The 15,062-nt window shown below is 52.2% G+C and overlaps 1 protein-coding gene across 1 annotated transcript in view; it reads left to right on the forward strand.

Annotated features, from left to right (window-relative positions):
- Nucleotides 1-15,062, forward strand: part of FIBCD1 (fibrinogen C domain containing 1) — a 33,005-nt gene that overhangs the window by 6,270 nt on the left and 11,673 nt on the right. Inside the window, exons 2-4 of the mRNA XM_065418874.1 lie at nucleotides 3,848-4,324; nucleotides 9,328-9,487; nucleotides 12,266-12,402. Coding sequence (XP_065274946.1) covers nucleotides 3,848-4,324; nucleotides 9,328-9,487; nucleotides 12,266-12,402 — 774 coding nt within the window. The remainder of the gene's footprint in view (nucleotides 1-3,847; nucleotides 4,325-9,327; nucleotides 9,488-12,265; nucleotides 12,403-15,062) is intronic.

Consider the following 15,062-nt stretch of genomic DNA (forward strand, 5'->3'; position numbering starts at 1 on the left):
ACATTGGGTTTTGTTGGCCTACATAAAATTTGCCAATTTAAGAGATTTCTTAGCATCAGCTTGGTGGATTTTTCCCCCCTGAATCTAAGATCATGTTGCTAGGTAACAGTACCAATGTGAGGCAAATTCTGTTGGATGTTGAAAACGGTCATGAACTCAGATCTGGCCTTTTTGTAGTCTCCAGATGTGCACGTCCTCGTCTGTGAAGGAGGATTTCTTCTTCCCCTCCATGCAGGGCAGGGGGAGAAGCTGGTGTGTGGTCTCAGTGTGCCCCTTGAGGAGGCTGGAAATAGGAATAATGTTGGGCAAAGCTGGAGTATCTGGGTTTGCCAATATAGGCGTATTGGGGTTTGCCCAAAGGCAAACTAGGCTGGTTGGTACTTGGGTTCCACTTTATAGGAACCGCCAGGTATATGGTCTAGTCTCTCCGTCATTGCCAACTTGGTTGATAGCTTGGTATGAGCATAGAGTGAATTAGGGCTGGGGAGGATGATGTGAAAGCAATTAGGATTTGCTGGGGGATAGAAGGAGGCATGGAATTGTGTTCTCTTCCTCGTCTTCCATGCCAGTAAGATCCCTTTATAATCGCAATGATTTAAATATGTCCCAGGCAGGTCACCTCTCCGGCAGCTCTATGGATGACATGCATGCTGTCTGCTAGCCCTTCAGATCAAAACCTACCAGAGACTTGCCTTGAGTGAACACTTGTTTCGTCCTTTTGCTTTTATGTTCCCGGGAAGGATGAGACAAGGCACTTGTATCAAAACCTCGTCTGTTTTCCCCTTTGGTGAAACAGCTTCTTCTTTCTGCAGTGCTCAGTCCCAGAGTGGCAAGAGAGGCTTTCTTCTCACAGCTACTTTCCTTCCCAGAATGTGATCTGTCAGTCAAAGCAACACTCCGATTCTTCTCGGAGAGAGAGAGCTAGAAAAGGGGAGAGAGCGAAGAAGCAGCATGTCTCCTGTTTCACACCAGCACAGCTCCCGCAGCCCACTGCTGCTTTAAAACAGGCCTTGTGAGAGGCACTAGTTCATAAGGCATCTGCCTTGCCCGTCTGTAAGAGGTGGTTGTTAGTCCAGACTGAATGGTGATAATTGAGTCCATTCCAGTGTGTCTGTCATTGCTCTTGCATTTGGCCTGGGGCACTGAGAGGTTAAACGATCTTCTACCAAGGGGAAGAAGCTAAAATTCTGCTTTGCATTTGTCAAGGCTGTTTCCCCACTTTGAACTTTAGGGTACAAATGTGGGGGCCTGCATGAAAACTTCTAAGCTTAACTACCAGCTTAGATCTGGTCCGCTGCCACCATCCCAAAGCTGATTCCCTTCCCTGGGTAGCCTTGAGAGACATTCACCAATTCCCTGGTGAATACAGATCCAAACCCCTTGGATCTTAAAACAAGGAGAAATTAACCATCCCCCCTCCTTCCTTCCACCAACTCCTGGTGAATACAGTTCCACCTCCCCTGGGATCTTAAAACAAGGAGAAATTAACCATCCCCCCTCCTTCCTTCCACCAACTCCTGGTGAATACAGATCCAACCCCCTTGGATCTAAAAACAAGGAAAAATCAATCAGGTTCTTAAAAAGAAGGCTTTTAATTAAAGAAAAAGGTAAAAATCATCTCTGTAAAATCAGGATGGAAAATAACTTTACAGGGTAATCAAACTTAAAGAGCTCAGAGGACCCCCCTCTAGTCTTAGGTTCAAAGTACAGCAAACAAAGATAAACACTCTAGTAAAAGGTACATTTACAAGTTGAGAAAACAAAGGAAAACTAACACGCCTTGCCTGGCTGTTTACTTACAAGTTTTGAAATATGAGAGACTTGTTTAGAAAGATGTGGAGAACCTGGATTGATGTCTGGTCCCTCTCAGTCCCAAGAGCGAACAACAACCAAAACAAAGAGCACAAACAAAAGCCTTTCCCCCCCCCCCCCAAGATTTGAAAGTATCTTGTCCCCTTATTGGTCCTTTGGGTCAGGTGTCAGCCAGGTTACCCGAGCTTCTTAACCCTTTACAGGTAAAAGGATTTTGGAGTCTCTGGCCAGGAGGGATTTTATAGTACTGTACACAGGAGAGCTGTTACCCTTCCCTTTATAGTTATGACAGCATTTAATTGGATAGCTAAAGGTGAACCACACAGCAAGACACCGTCTTTTAAGATGTGTAAAGATGGCCTCCAATTTTTCCTCTTTGGTTTTTACATTGGAAATATCAGGCCTTCGCTTCCTCCCTTTCTGTTGGCAGATTTTGTTGAGATCTTTGGAGGACTTGGGTAGTGATTTCAGGATGGGTTGAACTAACCCCCCAGATTCAAACGCCATTAAATACTGGGGGAGGGTGGGGGAGAGTTTGTAATCTGGACTCTATATTTTCCAGCTTGGACCTCCATTTCTCTGTGATAGCTCTTTGGACATTGGGTAACTCCTAGACATAATGGGTCAGATCCTCAAGGGTCTGATCCAAAGCTCCTCAACTCTAAGCAATGGAAAATGACCCCAAATCCCTCTCCTAATGTACCCAAATCTCACATAACCCAAGCTATGCCTTGATTTGCCAAACTAACCTGAACTGTCCTCCTTGAAGCAGCAGACCTCTGCCCGAGGTGCAGGTCTGGCTTAATATGTTACAAACGCAGAGCAAAGGTGGTGAGCTGTCTTCTCACTGAAAGCCTGCCTTATTGTCTTTGACATATTTCTTTTTATTGCACAGAAAGCTGGAGTCTGTGACAAGCACGTGGCTGCCTCTTTAAGGTGGTCCCTGCAGACTGGCTTCCCACACAGCCAAGTGCTGGGTGCGTTTCATGTCTGCTGCTTTGCTCTCCTTTGGGTGGATAAATCCATCCTGAATTCTGTTGCGCGTCTTTAAGAGGAAAGGAGTTATTTTTGGCTGGAGGTACTGGGAGGCCTCCGCTCTGTCTTCCATGTACTCATCCAACCCGCAGCTTGAGTCACCTTAATGCAAATGGCTGCAGGACCGTGAATGAAGGGTGGTTGAAAGAAGGTGTCACTCCAGATAGACATGCAGGAGGGGACAGTGCCCGGGAAATCTTTGCAGATGCAGCAATTTTTGTCTCGTTCCTGGAGAAAGTCGTCTTTGTCTCTTTGAATATGCAACACTTTCCCAGCCCTCAATTCCTTGTGACAGCTGCAGCTGGGGTCAGAGGAAAATCATAGCCTCAGTCCTGCAGGTGTAATGAAAGGGGGAGGCAGCCAGCGGGAACATGGGGAGCTAATGCAGTCGCGATGTGGCAGCCAGCTGACGGCAGGGCAGACGGGAGCTGGCGCTAATGGGGATCAGATCTTTGTGCCTGGTGATAGATAAAACCTCCCTGCCTCCCTCCCAGAGCAGTTTGCAAGGACCAAGAGTCCTGCGGGTGAATCCAACAGGTACCGCGGGGAGAACTGTCACAGGGGAAGAGACCGCTCAGGAGGAGAGAGACGCTGGCTGGGGGGGAGCATTCCTTCGCCTGTGGGCTGCACAAACTGCCAGGGGGCAGAAGGACATGGGCAAATTTCTGAGCTCTCCGGCCATCTTAGCTCCTTGGTGCAAGGTCCAGTGGTGCAGGCTTTGCTCCTGGTGGGGGAAAGAGGGGCAGGAGCATTTGGCCCAGAAGGAAGGGTGAACCATCCCACTCATCCCCCCGGGAGATTGCAGGGGAGGGTTTGGTTAGGGATTTCATTAAACCCAGGAGGGCGAGGAAGATATCTGAATGGGGACACAGTGGGGTGGGGTAATGGAAGGGAGGGGTGTCTGTGATCATGGGTGGTTCTCTGCTATACATGAAGCTTAAACCCTTCTAAATCTGCCACCTGGGCCAGAGAGTTCCACTAACGTGCTCTGTCCCCCCAGAGAATGAGCTGCGGCTACATCCTGTGCACGGTCCTCCTGTCTGTGGCCGTCCTCCTGGCCGTTACCGTCACCGGCGCCATCCTCTTCATGAACCACTATCACACCCCTGTCACGGAGTCCCCGCCCATCATCAGCACCAACCCCGAGGAGGCCAATGCCCTGGTCACCATCGAGAAGGTGGACAGCTCCCGCATCAACATCTTCATTGACCCCAACTGTCCGGACCAAGCCGGCAGCTTCACCCGCCTGGAGGGCTTCCAGTCCTCCGTGCTGCGGGCCGTGACAGACCACGACACTGAGATGAAGTCATCCAAGGGGCAGGAGCGGGCCCTGCTGGTCACTGTGGCGGATGAGGTGGCCAAGCTCCTGACCCACGCCACTCAGCTGAGAGCCGACTGTGACATCCTGAAGAAGGGACACAACGCTATGGGGCAGGAACTCAACGCCCTGCAGAACGAGCAGGGGCGGCTGATACAGGTAAGCGGCACCTGCCAATGCGGGAGGTCACCGGCTAAGGCCTGCAGGCATTGCCCAGGCTGGCAGACTGCAGCACGGAGCCAGAGACTGGCACTGGAGAGGGAGTGTGATGGCTCAGTTTGCAGGATGGTCCAGCCTAGATAATGTTAGCTGGAGACTCTGGGCTGGAGAAGGCGTGGTGAAATCAGAACCCCACCCTGGGCTGCACACAGGGCTCCAGTCCCCTACAACCTCCAGGTTCGCCATCCTCCTGCCAAGGGGCACACATTGCAGGTGGGAAATGCGAGGCTGGGCCCTGGTACCGCTCTCACCCACTAGAGACCAGCTGCAGAGAAGGCAGCCATCCACCCCATTGTTGTAAGGCTAATGCAGCGTGCTGCTGGCTGGGGCAGGGAGGCATTGGGGGGCCAGGGAGGGAGGGAGAAAGCAGCATAACTGGATGTTTCAAAGACTCATTGTATCAGGAGGGGCCGGTCCCAAAGGACCAATTCCACTATCCCTACCGCCTTCCTCCTAGACGGACGGTGGCTCCACATGACGAGCTGGCCATAACTTTTCTCCAACTGCAGCCCTTCACTTCCGCTTCCATCCTCGCCGAATCCCAGAAACACCCCACCCCTCTCGGTCACCTCCCGCCTTTGCACAGTTACGCAGCCAGTTGCTACTTTTCGTCCTGGTGGCGTGGGACTCCGGAGAGCTGGGGTCTCATCTCGGCTCTGCCGCTGACCTGCTGGGTGACTGTGACACTTTGGAGGTTCACCCAGGCCAGTAAGGGGTTGTGTCACCGCCTGCCTGGTAACCCGGGGGCCCTCTATGCTGTGCAGAGCCCTGACACCAGCAGCCTGCTCACAATATAGTGGCCTCACCCTGGTTACTCCTTGCAGGGTGACATCAACAGCCCCTCCAGGCCCGAGGCTCTCCCAAACGCTCTTTCCTGCAGTGTCCAGTCCCTCTCGCTGGACACTCACAGAAGTTATGAAGTTGGCTGCCTCCAAAGTGACAGAGCCCACTCCAGCCTGGTAGTTACCTGAGGATTGCACCCTTCAATTTAACACAGTGGTTTTCAACCTGTGGTCCGCGGATCCCTGGGGGTTTTAAGATTTCCTAAGAGCTCCCCACCTCTGTTCAAAATGTCCGCAAATGAAAAAAGTTGAAAACCACTGGTTTAACACACAACACTGAGGTGGTTCTCTAATACAACAAGAATAAGTCTGTTAACAAAGAACAGAGATGTAAGTGCGAACAGGCAAGGAAAGGAGGCACAGGTGTGGTTACAAGTAAAACAAAACATCACTTGTTTAGTCTAGTGACTAAAACATCACTTCAGTGAGTTACAGTCTTTGTCTAGGCAGGGGTCTCACGCAGTCAGTTCCAGCTACTCTTGGTTTTCAGGCCAAGAGGATCCACTTCTCTTGAGCTCAAAGGGCTCTGCTCCCCCTGTGTCATAGATGCCAAAATGACCATATGCCTTTGCTTATATTTCACAAAGTCTATTGTCTCAGTTTCAAGAGCCAGGAAGGCTTCCTGAGGGTGTAGGCTCCATCCCCAGGCATGATGTTAAGCAGCCTTTCCCCCAGCTCATTTAGCTTGTTGGCTTTGTTTACCATAGATGTAGATGTACCTCTCATTGTCTTCTGAGGTGTTACCTGGCTCAGTTTACAACATTCCTTTGTCTAGGACATGCTGGGCTTAGGCACTGCTTGCAAAACTCCTTTTAAGAACATATTTCCATCACACATCTGTAATTCTTTATACACCACTCATACATACCTCACACAATAATATTAATGACCAGTGTGTTACCAATTTGGATACGATACCTCACCTTTTAGGCACAGATTATGACACGTGTGTTGTGGCAATAAATGCGTCAGGCCTGATTATGGTATAGGGTGCCCTCTGACGGTTGGCACTGGGGGGACTCCCTGGGTCACAGTGAACTTGGGCAAATTCACCATTCTGTACCTCAGTTTCCCCATCTGAAAAAGAACCTTACCTTGTGAAGGGCTTAGTACCATAGCTGGGGGGAGCAGGGGGAGCGGCCGCTCCCCTGAGCACTCACTCGGCGCTTCCCAGCACGTCCGGGTCTTCGGGCTCTGCTGCGTGCATCTTGCGGCGGCGGCTCCTGCTCCCCCCGACCTCGCTTTGTGGCGGCCGGGTGACGCTCCTCCCTGTGCCCGCTGGGGGGCGCCTGCTACCTTGCAGCTCCAGCGCGGGTTTCCCACGGGCAGCTACGGGTCTTTGGCGGCAATTCGGCGGCGGGTAATTCGGCGCAGCGGGTTCTTCGGCAAGCCTTGGGTTTCTTTTTTTTTTTCTTCGCTGCTTCGCAGTGGGTGGCACCTTTTTTTCTGTGTTCGCTCCCCCTGCTCTTAGAACCTGGCTACGCCACTGGAAGGGCTACGAGATCGATAGCTGCAAGTTGCTCGGGGGTGTTAGCTGCTCCTTGCAGAGATGTCTGCTCTTCGTTTCCCCAGATCTCTTCTTTACAGATCCCATTTTTACGCTTCTCGTTGCTCTGCGGTCAGGGCGTGCCTGTTTGACACTGTTGATGCCCATCCCTGAATGGAGGCTGAGGAGAGCAGCACAATCCTCTCTCTTGGTTTATGTAATACCCCAAGTGACCGAGCCCGCTCCGGGGCTGGCCCCTTTGTTCTGGAAAAGGGGCCACATCGTTGCTTTCCAACAGTTTGGTTCTCCATTCTGACCTGGATTCCAGGACTGAGGGGAGCCTTTTGCTGTAGCTACCCCCTCAAGCACCTCTTCTGTGGATACACAGAGGCCACGTCTGCACTGCAGCGGTTAGTGGTGCTCACACTAATGCTCTAAAAATAGTCGATGTTGCAGCTCAGGCTCTGAAGACTGGGTTGGGGGGACTTGAGAGCCCGCACTCCAGCCTGAGCCACAAAGTCAAATCATCGTCTACCCCGTGCCCTGCTAACACAAAAAGTCTGTGGACCTGGGCTAGGAGGCTCGTTCCCAGATGCAGCACAGACAGCCCTCCGAGTCTGGAGGCCTTTGTGTATCAACAGACAGGTGCATGAGGGGTAGCAATAGCAAAAGCTTCTCCTCACGCTGCCCAGGCTCTGTGCCTCACCTTTGAGCAGGAGGGGCCCTCTCTGTGAGGAGAAGAGGAGTTCAGGATTCATGGACCAGTCGGTCTCTCAGTTGAGACCATGAACAAGGGACGCAATCGATGCCGATACTGGAGGGGGTGTTTTGTAGAGTTCCTCCCTCCCCCAACTCACCCCACATTCTGTAAGCCACGAGCACTCTGACTTTCAGGACATTTAAAGCTTGCATTGGAGATTGGCGACCCAGAGCGGATAAAACAAGAAGTGGCCCAACTTCCTCCTCAAAGCCCAGCCCCAAAGAGAACATCTCAGGGTTTAAAAACTCTCGGCTACCTGTCATTTCGGCTCACGTCCCTGGGCAGCAGCTTGTCCTGGCACCGGCCGCCATTATGCTTGGCGTGTCTGAGTTGTGCTTCCCGTTGCAAGTTTCCACATTGTTTATCAGCCTCAAACGAACTGCCACAGTTCCACCCTAATGCGTGGGGAGAAGGGGGAAAGAAATCCGACATTAATTCCCCGTGGGACAGTAGGTAACTGCACATGCAAAGACATGACCCAAACATCCTAAAAACAAAATGGCCGACACTGTGTGCACATCCTATTGGGAAGACCCGTTTCTTCCAGTTGGTGGCCAGATGCTGGAACGGATGCGATGGAGCCCGTTCTGAATTTTGTCTCACTGTGCGTACGCATTTCCTCCAATATCTGTCCCCCAGCGGTGCGACTCCCCCCGCCCCCCCCCACTTCTGAGCCAGAGGCTGAATGTCTTGTGCTGCTCGGGTCATTTCAGGGAAGGCCAAACATTCTGCAATCTGGCTGCAGCAGGGCACAGATATTTTTAAACCGACCGGGAATCCTCTCTCTTTTTTTTTCTCTAAAGATGCCTTTTATCTCCCAAATGGCAGACACGGGGTCAGGAGCTACAGCAGGTCAGAGTTAATCTTTCAGATGTGCTGTGGGCTTGTCTGGGATTTGCCCTCGTCATTCGGCAGAGGCCAGGCCCCACTGGGTAAAGACAGAATAACTCCATTTGATAGCCTCAGTATTATTTTTAAGTGACATTAGTGCCCTGATCCTGCTCCCAACAGAAGTTTTGCCATGAGCTTCAATGGGAGCTTTCCCAGTTTGTTGGGGTTTGGATCCCGGGTCTCATCCTGGGCCCGGCTCTGTGCTAGATGCATTTTAAGGCAAAGTCTGGATTCTGCGCCAGCTGAATTCACCGTCAAACAGATTTTGCACTGATGTAATACGAGCGCATCACTGACCCTTCTGCAGCCCTTTTCATCCAGGAGTCGCAGCACAGACAAGTCCTTTACGCGTTCAAAGCACAATCCAATCATTGATCAATGAAGCCTCCCAACGCCTTGTGTGAGGCAGGGGAGTGGTTCATTATCCCCATTTTACAGATGGGGAAACTGAGGCACAGAGTGCTAAGTGACGTATCCCTAGCTCACACAGCGAGTCTGAGCTAAATGTAGAACGAAGAAGTCCTGACTAACCACCCGACCACTGTCACTATGTATAGGAAATATAATCTGGGCTGAGACGCCAAAGTCCAGAGGATGGAAATGGAAGGTTTGGTGAATGTCATTCTACACTCAGTCTTTGCGGCCCCACTCCTTTTAGCCTGGCATTTGGGGTGAGGACTCTCTCCGTTGGCAGTAGGAAGAATGGCTCCCAGATGTGGTCTGTGTCCCTGTTCCTAGGAGGCCCGCCCCCTATTGGCGGCAGAATCTCAGGGGTACAGTAGGTGAAGTGATTGCTCTGGGGGGGAAGCACGTTGCACTACGTGAGGGGATCAGCCCGCTGGACCCAGCCAGGCTCAGCACCTGCCTTTGAGGGATACATTCAACGCTGCTGCCCGCAGTGTCAGAAAGGGGTAAAGCCAGGAACTGGTGACTCACTCAGATCGTTTGTCTTCTCCCCTCCCAGCTGCTCTCGGAGAGCCAGACCAACATGGCTCGGCTGGTGAGCTCTGTCAGCGACGTCCTGGACACGCTGCAGAAGGATCGAGGCATGGCCAGGCCTCGGCTCAAAGCCGACCTGCAGAGACCTCCAGCCCGGGGAGCCCGGCTCCGGGGATGTTCCAATGGTGAGACAGCCTCCTCCTCTCCTTTCCTGCCGGTTGAGGACCCCTGTTCTAGTGTATACAGTGTATACTGTGTGTACTATACTTTATGGTAGTTTTCACTATACGCGATTTTCCTCTTACGCGCTGCCCTTAGAACCTAACCCTCATGTAAGATGTGACTCCACTGTATTCATTTTTGAAAGTTTATAATAAGCGATGCTCCGGGGGAAAGGGGGGGGGGGGGCACAAGGTGGAAGTTTTGCCCAGGGCGCAAAATATCCTTGCACCAGCCCTGCCCCTGGGGCAATGGAAGGCAGCTCCCCGACCCCTCCCCACTAGCACCCTCTTGCTGCTGGGCGCAGGTCTCTTTGCTGATAGGGAAGTGTAATCACCTTTAGCAAATCAAACACCAGAGGGACCCAGGTGTCTCCTCTCTACTGCCTGCAGTGGAAAAATATTCCTGGGTCCTAGCTACCCCTGGAGCCCTTCTGTCCTGCTGTAAAGGCCCCGGCCACTTCCCTTTACTGGGGACACTGTCCAGGCTTAATTCGATTTAACCCTGCTAAAGTCGACCTAAACTCGTAGTGTAGACCAGGGCTGAGATGCGTGCCCCAGTGGGGCTGCACATCCCATCACACATGCACCTATATCGTAGGCATGGCTATTATTAAGGTTGTTTGATCCGATTTTCAGTTGCTTAGAACTTTTCCAAACTTCAACCTTTTGGGCCAAAATTTTCCACACCAGGTGTCGGCCTCAGGCCGAATCGTTTTGGAAAATTTCAACCTAAACAGTGCAGATGTTTTTGAGAATGAGTCTAAGGAAAACGTACACTGTGTTGCCCATGTTAAAAAAAATCCTGTTGACCTTTTCTTTGAAAAGCTCTGGCATCCTCCTGCTTTGCAGCAGATACATGAAATTTGGCAGGGGTTGGACCTTTGTGTCAGGCATGTGCCTTTTGCTGGCCCCATGAAAAACTGCCACAATTTGGCCAGGTTATAAACCTTTGAAAAATAAGTTTGCATATGCTCAGTCGAGACTGCTTAGATTTTAGCAGCTAGATTCTTCAAAGGGTCTGTTCACACTGAGAATGCTCCATGATGCACTTTCCCTGCAATTGCTGCTCTAGTGCTGGTCCACACAAAGGACGACAGCCTACTACTACTACTACTACTACTATCAGTTACTCAGTTAGCTCAAGTGGCTGATCTATGCAGCAGATCTAAAGGTTCTAACCCTGCTGATGAACCATGTGAGTGTCAATATGATGCCACATGATGGAATTTGTCTTTTCAGTTTGCTTTAAACAAACAAAAAAACAACACCTAGGAAATTTCCCAACATAACTAAAATAAAAGACCATTATTAAGGTTGCAAAATCAAGCATACAGACGTTAGGAAATCCCACAGTTAAGGTTGCCTGTGCAATGTCTGACATTGGGCACCCAAAATCAGGGCATACTCTGTGCCTCAGCTCCCCGTCTATAAAATGGGGAGAATACCACCCGCTTGCCTCACAGGGATGTTGTGAAAGTCAGCGAATGTTTGTGAAGCACGTGGATACTATGGTGATGTGCACCACAGAAAAGCCCAGGAGGAAGTTTATTCTGCTTTCACAGCAGGGTGAATAGCGTGCAATAAATAAGGCCTGGGCCACATGCTGAACAACAAAAAGAAATATTGAATAGCTTCTCATTACGTGAGTGCCATCCGTCCTGTGCACGTAATGAGGCAGAGAGGTCCTATGGAAAAAATATGTGCTCATGTAATTAAAGACCGTATCATACTGCGTATGCACAAGGGGGTCATAGTAAGGACACCCAGGCAGCTTTAATTCTGGTGTTTCCTAATGCTGGACCACTTGACTTTGCAATCTTACTAGTGTTCTTTTCGCCGAGCGATTGGTGTATAGTATACAGAGCCGTGCAAAGGCCGGCAGTTCTGTTTCGAGATTTCGAAGAATTTCGAGAATTTGAACTTTGGCTTTGTTCCGAATCACACTGAAAACTTTAAAAAGCAACAGAGGGTCCTGTGGCACCTTTAAGACTAACAGAAGTATTGGGAGCATAAGCTTTCGTGGGTAAGAACCTCACTTCTTCAGATGCAAGTTAGTCTTAAAGGTGCCACAGGACCCTCTGTTGCTTTTTACAGATTCAGACTAACACGGCTACCCCTCTGATACTGAAAACTTTGAAATCCTCAAAGGAAAATTTCCCCTTCCCAAAAAATTCAATTTGGGTTTATCGAAATGTTTCCATTTAAATTTCAACTTTAATTTTATATTATAATTGCATCTGTGCCAACATAAACACACAAATACTGTGTGCGCTATTCATATACACTATGCGTGTACACACACACACACACACCCCGCATCTAGCTACGCTGCACTCCCTGCAGGCACCCTCTCTCCAATGCAATACAGATGCCCTCACTAGCTGTGGGAGCAAGCAGCCCCTTCCACTGCACTCATCTGCCTGGCAGGGAAGCCTCGGTGACATGGTGCTGGGAGAGGGGTGAGTGCGTGTGGTGGGTTGGCCATGGCTTTCCATCAGGCTCCCTCTCAGTGCCTTAGTACTGCCACGGATGGTCCCTAGAAGCCACTGAGACCTCAGCGAGGACGCTGCTTGCCCGGAGCCTAGGAGGAAAGAGAATGAGATGAGAGGGGGCTGAGTGGGCCGTGAGCAGCCAATTAGATCAGGCAGCGGGGGTGAGAGCCAGAAACCAACGGGGAGGCTCTAATTTAAACAATTAATTAGCCTTGCGTTGCTCTCCCTTCCCTCCCGTGCCACGCTCCAGGCTCGCGGCCCCGGGACTGCTTTGACATCTACGCGAGCGGACAACAAGAGGACGGCATTTACTCCATCTTCCCCACTCATTATCTCTCAGGCTTCCAGGTCTACTGCGACATGACGACGGACGGAGGGGGGTGGACGGTAAGTCGGTTGCCTGCATTGCTGAGTCGCTCTGACATGGGGCACTCGTTGAGGCACAGCTCTGCCAGCCGATGAGATACCCTGCCAAGTAACAGCCCATGACCTCCTGGCATGGTGGGGCAGGAGCGATGGCACAGGACAGATCCCAAGGGCTGTGCCCAGAGGGGAACGGAGAAGGCGGTTCCCTGTGCTTCAGCTGGACACGTGCTGCTGGTACATGGGGGGCACAGTGCTGAAGGTAGACAGATGGTGCTGATCAGTGGCGGGGCTCTGTGAGGTTCAGCTGTACACCAAAGGCCCTGTCGTCTTGCCTGGGTTTAGAAGTCGCTCGGCGTTACTCAGTTCCCATGGTGGGAGTGTAGGGCTCTGTGCAGTCGGGCAGTCCATCCATATCCAGTGGGGCTGGACATCTCAGTAGAACAACCCAGGCACCCCTCCTGGTCTCTCCTGCCCTCGGTCGGGCCAAAGACAATCCTAAACCAAACTCTCCCCGGCTGTTCTAACTCATGAGAGCTGGGTTCAAATCCCAGCTCTGTACCAGACTGCTTCTGGGACTTGGGAAAGTCACTGCATCCCTCTGTATCTTAGCTTCCCTGTCAGTGAAAGGAGGGCCATATTTCCTTCCTGCCAGCCTGTGTCTGACTTACCTTTGTAGGAGGTAAGCTCTTCGGGGCTGGGGCTGGCTCTTACACTGCAGGTAGACACCCATGGCTGGCCTGTGCCAGTTGACTCGGGCTCATGGTGTAGTGTAGACATTCCGGCTCTGGCTGCAGCCCAAGCTCTGGGACCCTCCCACCTCAAAGGGTCCAAGAGCGGTGTACACTTCAATTAAACAGCCCCTTAGCCTGAGCCCTGTGAGTCTGAGCCGGCTTTTTAATTGCAGTGTAGACATACCCTTACTGTGCGTACAGCCCCTAGCAAAGTGGAGTCCTGCTCTCCAATGGGGCTAGTGTAATCCAGAGTGAGTAATCAGCTGCAATGCAGCGCTTGGAGGAGGGAGGGAAAGAGAGGGAGCAGCTGGACACTGCTGCCATTGCACAGATCAGGGGTTATATTTTGCCCTGTAGCTCCATAAACACAAAGGGCAGCAGGAGAAGACCGGGCGTTAAGTGGCCAGACCAGGCGACGGAGTCACAACTCCTGGTTCCATTCCCAGCTCTGCCACTGCCGGGCTGGCTGAGCGTGGGCGAGTACCCGCCTCGTTTGCTCAGCTGTGACGTGGCCATGACGGTTCGCCTGCCTCGCGGGGCGGGCCTGTCTGGAAAGTGCTTTGCCACTTTCAGATGCGGGGCACAAAGTATGATCAGCTGAGACACACTACAGAGTCTTGAACGGTCCTTCTCCTCAGCCCCCGGCGTGGCAGGACCAGGACTGTGCCAGCCGATGGAGGAGGGTTGGGCGGTGCAGTGAGTGCACTCCCGTGGCGGGACCGAGGAGGCAGGAGAGGCTGGCAAAGCAAGCGTAGGATGAGGTGAAATGACTGATCCGGAGGGATGGAAGAGGGAAAGCCGAGGTCAGGAGAGACAGAAGGGATGTTCTCGCTTAACAAGCACGTCTGAGCGCTCTTGCTGTATGCATAGCCAGCTTGCGGGGGCGGGGGGAGATCCAGAACCCCCTCACTTTTAGGGCTCCACAGCTTTCCGAGAGAGCACGGGCAGGCGAAGAGGGGCTGGGCGGCAGTGATTGGGCGTGGAACGGAGCGTGGCCGGGGGAGAAGGGATGCAGACAAGCTTGGGGGAGAAAATGGGAGGTGCAACCAAGAGCGGGCAGCCTCAGGCAAAAGGATCAGCGAGGAATCCTGATTGGACGCGGCTCTTTCCTGCGGATCGATGGAGCCGAGGCCTCGATTCCATAAAGCATCAGGAGAAATTTGCAATAGTGCCTGTGGCAAGAGCCCATGAAGGCTGAACATTAACAGCTGCTCTCCCTCCATCAGATCCAATCTGCCTCAGCGCCATCCCGACACCGCTTGAGATTAGAGACCTGCCAATGGGAACTGGGGGAGACTCACTCCTGGGCTTTTTCCCCTTCTCTGGAAAAGCAGCATGGAGAAAGTCTGGCCCTAGGACCCATCCGTTCTCATCACTCCTAGCTCCACTAGCCTGACCTTCGAAACTCACCCTTCACAGGGTCACCACGGCCTGGAGCTGGTCCAGCTTTCTCTGGAACGCTGAGGGGCCCAGGCCTGATGCCCAGAGATGGCGCCACCTTCCCTGTCATGGTGACGGGCTTTGCTCCGCTGCCCCCCCATACTTAACCCTGCCTTCCCTGACATCCCGAGGGACCTGTGACACTGCCCAAAGCGGGCCCCACATTCCACATCACCTTGAGGGGGCCAACCCCACTGCCCAGAGCAGATGCTACCCTCCCCCGACCTGAACACCCTAAGGGCTTGTCTACACAGTGACATTTACTGTCACTCCACTGGTCAGATTATGTACATGAACCAGTATAATGCCAATACATTTCCCCTGGGGACATGCCGAGATACAGGGCCAAGGATTCCTGGTTCACCCGTCCTCCCCACACTGTCAATAGGGGGGTGCTGGGGGGCCTGCCTGGCTCACAGACAGGGCAAGATTTCACTCAGAGCCAGAGTGGGGAAACAAGCCCCCCGGAGGCAGCGCTACTGGCTGACGCAGGCTCCTGGCCACCCCACG

This window comes from Emys orbicularis, chromosome 18 (genome assembly GCF_028017835.1).
Source record: "Emys orbicularis isolate rEmyOrb1 chromosome 18, rEmyOrb1.hap1, whole genome shotgun sequence".
In the NCBI taxonomy this organism is placed as follows: Eukaryota; Metazoa; Chordata; order Testudines; family Emydidae; genus Emys; species Emys orbicularis.